This window comes from Silene latifolia, chromosome 11 (assembly GCF_048544455.1).
Source record: "Silene latifolia isolate original U9 population chromosome 11, ASM4854445v1, whole genome shotgun sequence".
Taxonomy (NCBI): Eukaryota; Viridiplantae; Streptophyta; class Magnoliopsida; order Caryophyllales; family Caryophyllaceae; genus Silene; species Silene latifolia.
This window is the reverse complement of record NC_133536.1, coordinates 157930415-157941798: the sequence shown is the minus strand read 5'-3', so window position 1 is coordinate 157941798 and position 11384 is coordinate 157930415. Positions and strand designations below refer to the sequence as shown.

Here is an 11384-nt window from a genome sequence, read left to right as displayed (position 1 = left end):
TAAATCAATATAGATTTCCTCCTAATCGTTGCACCCAAGACCGTCTGAGACTATGCCCCTTGTGCTAGAAATTACTCTCTAATTGCCTTGCAATATTGAGAGAGTTTTTGTGAGTTTTTCTGATGTGAGATCTAGGTTTTCAGAGAGAAATGCTCCAAAAACCTAATTTTTGTGCAAATGAAATGAATTTGGTCAAAAGGAGAGAAAGACTCTCCTTTTGTTCTTCTTTGGTTCGGCCGCGAGTTTCCAAGAGGAGGGAGTGGGCTTTCCACTTTCTCCTTATTTAACTCGTGGTCCGACTCGAATCGCTAAAATGTATATGACGGTTTTTAATTATAAATCGTCATCCGTCATCGGATATTAAAATATCAACTAGTAACATGACTCAGTCGATATATTAATACTTGTCCGACAATGACAATATTGTATAATTAATTAATTCAATATACATTAATTAAATATAATCGTTTATATTCAATTACGAATTAACTGCTTAATTCATCTTAGCCATTATTATTTAATCCGTATTAAATAATTATCTCAACATCGCGTTTGACTAATTATTAGTCAATAACTCCGACTAACCGCTTAGTCATATTAGGCATCAACACATTTGTATTTTCATTGTCACATCTCTCAAACGTATCCTATAGGTGTGACTTTTAGGGACCAGTTGATCACCGCCATCTGTATGACAATAACGTCAAACTTATCTAGCAAGCCAACCGTTATTGATAAACGTGGACCAACTGATAATAATACAAAAGTATACCCTTTGATCCTTTTAGAGATTTATATGTCATTGCACTAACTGTGGAGGACACCAGCCCCAACAAACTCCCACTTGTCCGTACAAGTGTACGTGCAATAACGTTATCCGCACTAACTAGAGGACACCGGCTCCAACACATATTTTATGAGTATATTGATTTTTAATATGTTAAAAATACATTACAATTTCATATGTCAAGTAACATGTCACATATGTTAAAATTGACAAATGACAAAAATAAAACGGACCTCCCATTTTATTTAAGTGTGCCGAAAAATGGAGGGAATATTGGGTTGATATTGTGTTTTTATCTTAGTGGAAAACATAATGATAAAAGACTACCATCTAGCCATGCATGCCTACTCTTGCCTTGAGAAGAACAAGACCATGCATTGGCTCCCCAATATAGACCCCCACCCAACCGGTTTTCCTATGTGTTGTGCAACCATATGGGTTTCTCTATCATTCATTCTTTTTCACCTAATATTTTCTAGAGTAAGAAAATGAATTCTCTACCCTTTTGTGAAACATTTTAGAGATGAAAAACTCACACAATCACTTCCTCTTGAACCGATTTTTCAAGAGAACAAAATTAATTTTTGTGTCATATTTTAAGTAAGACTAATCCTAATACTAGATCATATTATTTTAGTCTTTAAGAGTATTCCTTGGGTATTCAGTTTTGGGAGAGATTCTATACTTGAATCTTTGTTCATCCATTATTTGGAATGCTCAAGAACTAACAAGAAGGAGATCTTGTTGGTGCCCATAAAACCGAAATCACATAGTAAGGAACATGATTTATTCTTTACTTCTATTTATGTTTGCATGCATAAGATTTGTAATTATTTTATTACTAAATAATTTCTCACATATTTGAATATGTAAATTAATGAGATTAATTATTTCCAACAGCATCTTGTCTGGCTCTCAAGCTTCTGTCAATAGCTTCCACCTTGCTATCTCCTGTAATATATGGGACATGGATAGCTGGTGACTGACCATACACAATTTCGTAGGGTGTAGCTTGAGCAGCAGAATGAAAAGTGGTATTGTACCACCATTCTGCTAGGGCAATCCACTTAACCCACTCCCTTGGATGCTCCCCCACCATGCACCTCAAGTAACCCTCCAAACACCTATTGACTACCTCTATTTGTCCATCCGTTTGAGGATGGTAACATTGGTAAGCTGTGGACATCAAGAGGTCTACTTGCTGTAGACGGAATAAGTCCTGCCAGAAATTGCTCAAGAAAACTTTATCCCTGTCGCTCACAATAGACCTAGGCATCCCGCGGAGCTTAAAAATTTGGTCCAAGAATAGTTGAGCAACGGTTGTGGTAGTGAATGAGTTACTCAAGAGTAAGAAATGAGCTTATTTGCTCAGTCTGTCCACCACCACCAAAATCGTATCCTTTCCCTGTGACCTAGGCAGCCCTTCCACAAAATTCATAGAGATGTCAACTCAAATGGCTTCAGGAATAAGCAAGGGTTGCAGTAGTCTAGGAGGTTGCTGTAAAATAGGTTTACACCTTTGACATGTCTCACATTGTCTGACATAGTTCCTCACTTCCTTCTGCATATGCTTCCAGTAAAATAAGTTCTTAATCCTCTTAATTGTGGCTTGAACTCCTGAAATGTTTATAAATGCATTGATTCTTGAACTCATGCGATCACTGAACTTTGGGAATTCTACTTTAGAAAAACGACTGAAATTCGAATTAGAATTGAGGAAATTACCAGAATTAGGGTTTGCGGTATTACCAGGAATTAAAGACCCAGATTGCCCAGAATTCCCAGAATTCCCAGAATTTTTCTCCAAATTCACAAACCTAGAACTCATTGCAACCAATTGCCCCAAAACTTGCTCGATTCTTGAATTCATGCGATCCATTTTGTCATTTAACCCTTGTTGCTGTAATTGAATTGATGCGTTCAATTCTGCTTTATCATGATTATGAATTCTCACGAATTCCCCCAAATTCACCTCGATATTGACCATTGATTCACCCAGATTCTTCACCTTGTCCTTCATTGATTGGGTAACTTCTTCAATTACATTATCAGAGTTCCTTGAGTGTTTTGGCGCCATTTTATTCAAGAGAGTCCAGGAAGGATCTTTGATACCACTGATATATAGCTTTAGGAATTAATCGAAAAAGTTATGAAAATACAATAGGAAACCCTAATTTGAGAAAGGAATCGAATTGGTATTTTTATTAATGAATTGTTGTGGAAAGATTACAGAAGATTTCAAAGAAAGATTGTAGAGAGAGAGTTATTACAAAATATCAAGCTGAGGAATAAAATGCAGAGACTACTATATTTATGCAACAGAATCCAAGTAACAAACTTTCCCACCAAATTCTGTTACAGCCTGTCTAACTGAATTAGCCAGCTGTTGGCCCCTTTTTCTGTTATTCTGCTATCCTCTCATCTGCCTATGGCTTGTATTTATTTAATTCATATCACGTGCATAAACCCCTCCCCCCACCCGGTGACGCCCAATTCCTCACCCACATATTCCTCCATCTGCCCCTCATAACAATACATTCCCTTCTTCATAACAAACAATTCTCTCCTCAATATTTTAAGATCTCTGCTCATTTTGTGGAGCCATACAATTATGTAATGGCAAATATGCCAAACCACACAAAAGGAGGCCGAACATTGACACACATCTTCAACGCTATTAAAGTCAGCTTAGCCGTTTTAGGTTATAAGGTAGTTAAGATTAAACTAGTTTGGTCGCTGAATGGCTTCCAAGGAGTTGTTCTATTGGAGTTTGGAACAACAGATTTTAAACTCGAGTTTGTTTGAAATAAAAGGCCAGGGGCAAACCAATTAGGAAATAAGAACCAATTAAGCAGGCAAGGATACCTTATGTTTGGGTTGTCATCATAATTAACGCTCGCTACTTTTCAGAAGGAATAGAATACATTCATGTGTTGACACCAGGTTCAATGCTAAGTCGTCGCTAACCAAGAGATACATGATGTTTGTTAAGCTGTTACTACAACGTTACCTACATTTTACTATGAACATCATTTGTTGTGACTTATCTTAATCTATACTAAAAAAAATACCGTCAAATTTATATAAATATGTTTTCACAACTTATATAAAATTACTATTTGTAATACCATGATATAAAATATATATTTAGGTCTGTTTGGTAAACAACGGATTAATATTAGCAGAAACATACTGGTAGAAGCAGCATAATGCAAAATAGCATATTGGACTCCAATATGCTATTAACCAAACGCTCTAAATAGCCTATTCGTAAGTCAAATATGCTAAACCTCTCCAATATGCATAAATTTGGCAATATACCATTTACCAAACAAGTCATAGTTTTTTTTAGTACAATAATAGGATGGTATTATGATCCAACATCTAAAAAAGGCAAAGGTTGGATAGTACTAAAGTGGCCAAATTGACAAATTGGTAAAAAAACTAAGGGGTAATGGACAATTTGGTAAAAAAAGTTTCATTTTGGACAAATTGGTAAAAAAAACATGGAGGGATGGACAAATACACCAAAAAAGAAATGATTATCCAAATAATTAGCACAAATGATCATTTAAGGCGGGTATATCCGTATTAAGTTTAATACGGGTCAAGTAGTCGGAATAAAACAAAAATTAAATGCATGAGAAAAATGCAATAAGATATACTCGACCCGTTTTAATATTAAGATGGATATAGTTGTTTAAGGGTTCAAATCGAGTCACTTTCGGGTTTACTTGTTTCGGATCGGGTCGGGTTATCTTGGGTTGACATCCTTTTCGGGCCAACAAATATCAAGTTATTCATGGATTATAACCGGTTTGCAACAATAAATATTCGGGTCGGGTTACGGTGGATTGGGTTAATTCGGGTTTCGGGGCTTGAGTTCGGGTGCCGGGTCGAGTTCGGGTTGGGTTTATTCGGTACATCTGGCAAACGGGTCAGGCCAGCGCAGGTCGAGTTAGTTCGGTTTCGCATTTTTTTCGGGTTAATTCGGTAAGTCATTTTCGGTTTCGGGTATGTGCGATATATTTTTCAGGTCATTTTCGGGTCAATGATTAAGATAAAAAAAGTCATTTCAAGTTTTTTTGGTTAAATTAAAGTTAGATTTTGTCGGCTCATTTTTTGGGTATTGGGTGATCTTGGATCGTGTCATTTCGAGTCGGGTCATTTACGTGTCAAGAAAATTCGGGTCTTTTTCACGCCGAGTCGAGTCAAACGGGTTATTATCCACGAATAACTTGATAATAGTTGGCCCGAAAATGACCTGAACCGAAATAACCCGATCCGAAACCAACAAGTCCGAAATTGACTCGACCCTAACTGACTCGGCCCGAACCCATGAATAACTATATCTGTCTTAAGATTAAAATGGGTCGAGTATATCTCACGTGTGCATATAAGACAAATTTGTTGCTCATGCATTTTGCTTTTGTTTTGTTCGGATATTTGACCCGTATTAAACTTAATACGGACATACTCGTCTTAAAAGATAATTTGTGCTAAGTAATTGGATTAGAATTCTTTTTTGGTGTATTTGTCCAATCCTCCATGTTTTTTTACCAATTTGTCCACAAAGAAACCTTTTTTACCAAATTGTCCATTACCCCTTACTTTTTTTACCAATTTGTCAATTTGGCCGTACTAAAGTAGTAGTGAACGACGAGGGTAGAATGATGTTCGAGTATAGCTGTCTGTGATGTATAAATTCGATTTAGCAAAAAAGGGAAGAAGACAGAAAATCCGTGGGGTGTCATGGTATCCCGTTTTCAACGGCTTTTTTCCCGTTAAACAAACAAACAATCTCCATTCATTCATTCATTCATTCATTTCCTTCAATTTTGTTCCTCTTTTATTTATTTTCTTCTTCTTCTTTCTTTCTTTCTACTTGGGGAGGGTTGTTTCAAACTCACCCACCATAAAAACAGGTTATTTTCTTCAACCTTAACGGATCTCCGATCAAACCAAACAAACACCCAAATCAGATCTACATTATTATTATTATTACTAATATGTAAACATTGTATTACATTTTGTATTGTATTAGATGTCAAATGTTAATGCAAAAATGAATCAACAGCAGCATAAGAAAAAGAGTGGTGGATTGAAGCTCATAGGAATGTGTTTTACTTCTGGACATGAACAACAAAGAACATCTCCACAAGAAAACCAACCCCATTTGCATTACCAATTTGCCAGCCCCAAACATCATCCTCATGCCAAAGGTCATTCCTTTTTTCGCCTTTTACTGCATTTTGCTCTATTGTTTCTGAATTTGCTTGCTTGTTTTCATAATCTGATTTCGGGTCATGCCCATTTGTGTTTATACCCACAATCTATAATGTGATGCCCATTTGTGTTTATACCGCAGCGGTCAATGTAGACTATATTCTTCTCCCTTCTTCCCAATTGTATTCTCCCCTTTCGGAATTTAGCGCTACGTACTCTTTAAATCCTCTCAAAATGGAAAGCACAATAATAAAATTGGGATGGACGGAATAACATTTTGTCTTGTACTATTCTTCAGGTTTCAATGGTTTTTTATTATAGAAACCCGTTTTTAATGTATATAATAAATAATGCCATGATGATGCCAGTGTAAATGTATGTTGTGAGAAGGGTCTCAACTTCTTTATTAGGATTTCCTTCTTGGGGATGTTTTGGCCTATTGCTTGAATTTGGTGTATGAATCATTGTTAATTTTGGCTTACACATATTTTCAACTAGACTAGACTAGATGAAATAGGCATTTTAGAGCCCTGCATGTTTCTTTGGTCTTTCGACTTTGGGTCATGGGTCATCGCTCTTTCATCATATTAAATTAAAATATCTTACCTTGATCGAATAAATTTGGTTTAAGAAGCTTACATTTGTGATGGGATGTTGGGGTGACAAATGTGGAGCCGCTGGTGTCAATTTGGGGTTGTTTTATTATGGTGTCTGTTGATGGTTTCCTAAACTCTATTTTTTTTCAACTGTAATCCGACAAAAATTGATTTGCTTGTTGGATGCAGTATTATGAAATTGAATTCATATGATTATGCGACATTGTTTGAGCTTTGTTCCTAGAACTTGATGACATTTGGTGTCATTGTCGTTTTACTTTACATTTCTCTAAAGAATGAGGATTTGTTTGCAAGTTTTCTGATGTCTTATATCTTCAAACGCTTCTTTTTGTGTGAAATTTCCTCAGTTTTGGGTGCTTTTATGCAGGCCAAGGTGGTCATGGAGCCGGTCAAGTGCCCCTTATGTCAAATCAATCCGCGACCAAATCAAGAAAATCGGAGACACAGGGTGATAAGAGCCCTACTATTTTGTATACTCTGAAAGATGTGAAAGAACTACGCCAGAATCCCGGATACACTAATGTGGATATCTTTAGTTATGAGGAGATGAAGTTAGCGACAAAGCACTTTCGTCCAGATCTTATACTTGGTGAAGGTGGTTTTGGGGTTGTTTACAGAGGAATGATTAATGATTCAGTGAGGCGAGGATATAAATCTATTGAAGTAGCTATTAAGCAACTCAACCCTAATGGTTTTCAAGGGGACAGAGAGTGGCTGGTACCTTTTCGTGCATCTCTTACTATGATGTTTTTATACCTGTTTTCATAATCTTGCTCATAAACTCTAATTCTCCAAGCAGTTGTTCATATCTTGTTGCTAATCTTCCTTTCATGTTTAATCAAGGAATTGACTAGGAGGTGATTCATATAACTAGTAGTCTAGTACCACTGAGAACTAGTTACCATTTCTAATATCGCCAAAGACTCGGTACTCTTTAGTTCTGGATTGTGAATTTGTGATGGAATAAAACAAAATGGTGTCACTAAAGTGACCGCTCCTCTGTCTATAATGAAGTAGCAGTCCGTAGATGTAGTTCTCGTCGCAATTTTCATCTTGGTTCATTCGAAATAGTCCCTTTGTGCTGCTAACATCGGGGTAAGGCTGGGGACATCCGACCCCTTTACCCTGCAATTGCAGTGAGACAGTGGGGTAATGTTGGCGTTATTTTATTCAAGGTTGATTAAAGTCATGTTTACCATGATAATGGCACTTTAATAGCAATCATCAAGTGACAAGGATAAAAAAAAGTATAATGCTAACACTACAAATGCTGTTCCCTGTAGCGAATATGGTTTTAAATTTGCACAAGCCTAGATATTGTTTTATTGCCAAACACTTTAAATTCTGGTGTTGTGACCTGAAGCAAAAATGGTTTTAAATTTGCACATAAATGGATATGATTTTATTCCTATATTATCCACTTATATGTATATGTATTTGCCGACCTAGATAAAAATTAAGCTAGTAAGCTTCACATGCTCGTTTTTAACACAGTTTTCATCATCCCGCTCTGTGCTCCATGACGTTGTCTACAATCACTGAATGCATGACATTGTTGATGTGCATTATTCAAGTGCTAAATATTGACAAAAGTTCCTGTGTTGTAGGCAGAAGTTAATTACTTGGGGAAGCTTAGCCACCCAAACCTTGTAAGGTTGATTGGATACTGTTGTGAAGATGAGCATAGGCTACTGGTTTATGAATATTTGGCATCTGGGTGCCTCGAGAAACATCTTTTCCGAAGTAAGTAAATTGGTCCCTCGTTCCTCGTATTACTTCAATATGCAGTCATGTGCACATTTTTTGAGTTTTTTTATTGGAGTATATGGGGGTAGTCTTTTCGCCTGATTCCTTTGTCAGCAGTAACTGTTTTTATTAACTATGCTCTTTTCAAGCATAGTTAATAGTCTTTTGTCATCTTGTTTCCAGTTTATATCTTTTGTCTTTCTGGTTTACAGTTGTTTGGTATTTCATATGCTATGTGAAATGGAAGGACACAAGTATAGGGGCATCGGAATTTAGCTACCTAAGAAACGTGAAGTACACTTTGTGAACTGATGCTTACCTATCAGTACCCATATAGATATGCCAATATTTGACTTGGGTTCTCTCTTTGTTTCCTTGAAAGATTCACATGATTTTTGTGTTCACTGATCTTTGCTTGAAGGAATGTCGTCCACTCTCACTTGGTTGAGGAGAATAAAGATCGCTCTTGATGCTGCTAAAGGACTTGCTTTCCTTCATGGTCTGGAGCGGCAAATCATATACCGGGACTTCAAGACATCAAATATTTTGCTTGATTCGGTCAGTTTATAATTAAGAACCTTTTCTTTTCTCAATTCACCCTATTTTCTGATGCATGCACGATCTCACTTCTTACCCCTTCCTCTTAAAGCACCACGTTTGGTAATACTACGTGTATAGAAAAAAAAAACCAGCAAAAATTCTTCAACAGGACAGTCCCACAGTAATCTTGGGGAAACCGGTTCAGTTACTCACTAGTTTCCCTTCCAATTGTATGTTACAATTTCTATATGTGAGACAGTCTCGCAAGAGACTAACTGGCCAACTGCTCAAGCCATTAGGTGCACCGTTCATTAGATTTAGAATTAGAAAGATTCTGGTTTTCATTAGCTGATTAGTTCTGACTTTAACTTGTTAACCCCCGGTTACAATGTACAGAATTTCAGTGCAAAACTTTCAGACTTTGGTCTTGCGAAAGAAGGGCCAATGGGGGACCAAACGCATGTGTCTACGCGTGTTATGGGCACATATGGATATGCAGCTCCAGAATACATAATGACTGGTGAGGCTTCTGACAAATAATTTCATAATAGCTTGATGTGGCATTGTACGCAATTTTATTTTTCTGAGTGTCGGACTCTGTAGCTCACTTCATGTGCTTGCATATAAAACCAATCAATAAGCAAACATAACTATATGATGAGACACAGAGAGACTAGAGTAGTCAATATTTGATTAGGACAGTGTGTGTTTTTCCAAACAAACCCCATCATATTTTTGTTTTCGACACCGTATAATTTTGAAGTAGATTTTAGAACAGGTGTTGAATTCTGAAAATTCTGGACCAGGGTACATATAAACTATCTGACTTTGGTTGTATTTTTTCCATTTATGTTTTCACATAGTCACGTATATATAAGAAGCTCTCTACGACTCCACAAACTTCTTATTCATCCGATTCAGGTTTTGTGAATTATATTTCATGCTCAATGTTTATCTGTGTGTGTGAAAATGGTAAAGGGAGTCACTAGGGTAGTTTAGATCTAACAGGTTTCGAGCATTAAGTGTTTTATCCTTCATTTTGCTGTAGAAGACGACATATAAAGAGGGAACTGATAACCTAGTTGCTTGTTTTCATTCGGGCTATATACTATTTCTGCCTTTCTGGTATTCACCCACCTACTTTCACTTTTTATTTTTGGTCAGGCCATTTAACTGCCAGAAGCGATGTTTATGGCTTTGGAGTCGTGCTGCTAGAGATGCTGATAGGAAGAAGAGCATTAGACAAGAGTAGACCCAGCCGAGAACACAATCTAGTAGATTGGTGCCGCCCTCTCTTGAATAACAACAAGAAACTCTTAAGAATCTTAGATGCTAGAATTGATGGGCAATATTCAGTAAAGGCTATGATGAGAGTGGCCAATCTGGATTACCAGTGCCTTAGCCAAAACCCTAAAGGCCGGCCCTTAATGAGTCAAGTAGTTGAAGTTCTCGAAGCTGTTTACGAGGAGGAAGGAATCCGGGACAAGAGTGTATCAACTCAAAATGGTGCAGGAGTGACTCTCTATGAAGCTCCTAAAGAGAATCCGTCAGCAGTTGAGAAAAAAAACATGAAAAGTGAGAACGATTTTGAGAGAGGGGCCTCCACCTCAGAATATCGAATGAGAAAAGAAGTCAGAAGTAGAAGTGAGCCTCAAAATAACTTAGGTGTTTTTAGCCCTTCTCCAGACTCGAGGAATCACAATAGATCCTGTATAGATGACAGTGGCTTTTAATTTATTGCACATGACGCATAGCTGGCAGGAATATGAGCCGACCCCTACCAACTAAAACTTGAGGCGAGGCTGGCCTGAGGTGACCTTTACCTAAATCGGATCCTACATCTACGTGCGCCTAAATTGATAATGTCCTAACTGAACCCGACTCGGCCAACTAAACTTATCCAATTGCCACCTTTAGCCTATAGCACAATTGTGACTCATTTAAGTCTGGTTTTTTTGTTTTTTTTGAATCTTTTCTCTATGATTATATCAGATGTTAAAATGGTATATTAGAGAAAGCGAGGCAGTGTTATGTATAGCTGTAGGGAATAGCAATTTGTTGTGCCCGGTATTTGTTGTGTCCGGTTTCTGCAATCAGCATTTTTGTGACAGTTTTGAATGTGTGTAATTGATATGTAAATACAGACAGTGGTGAATGATGAATGATGACTTGTAAATCAGGCCACTCTATTCCATTATAGGATGTTATCTTTCCTATTGCAGCATGAGTTTCACATTCAATACCGATAGTGGTGATTGATTAGACTCGCGTTCAGGCAAAACCATAACCTCATCACAAGATGGTCGTACTTCGAACTAGTTGAATGTGTTTCATATCTCTAATTGAGGCTGTAAATCCAGCGTCGTCTTTATTTCAATTTATCAATAGACTCTTCAAACAAGTCCAACCTAAGCTACATACATTTACTATTACAACAGACGACCCTTCTTGCAATGTTGTGTGCAAGG

At 37.1% G+C, this 11384-nt stretch overlaps 1 protein-coding gene across 1 annotated transcript; it reads left to right on the top strand.

Moving 5' to 3' along the window:
• Positions 1 to 5520: 5520 nt before the first annotated feature.
• On the top strand, positions 5521 to 11137 carry LOC141612001 (putative serine/threonine-protein kinase PBL17). The gene is made up of 6 exons (XM_074430698.1): positions 5521 to 6009; positions 6998 to 7347; positions 8238 to 8373; positions 8798 to 8934; positions 9313 to 9436; positions 10081 to 11137. The coding sequence occupies exons 1-6, from the start codon at positions 5832 to 5834 to the stop codon at positions 10647 to 10649; spliced, it is 1494 nt and encodes a 497-aa protein (XP_074286799.1). The 5' UTR covers positions 5521 to 5831; the 3' UTR covers positions 10650 to 11137.
• Positions 11138 to 11384: the final 247 nt, after the last annotated feature.

What these genes read in the sequence shown, in the direction of transcription:
- LOC141612001 (XM_074430698.1), top strand. Translation starts at nt 5,832, where the DNA reads ATGTCAAATGTTAATGCAAAAATGAATCAACAGCAGCATAAGAAAAAG. An exon ending in AAGGGGACAGAGAGTGGCTG is followed by an intron (nt 7,348 to 8,237) that starts GTACCTTTTCGT and finishes CCTGTGTTGTAG; the next exon opens with GCAGAAGTTAATTACTTGGG. An exon ending in CGAGAAACATCTTTTCCGAA is followed by an intron (nt 8,374 to 8,797) that starts GTAAGTAAATTG and finishes CTTTGCTTGAAG; the next exon opens with GAATGTCGTCCACTCTCACT.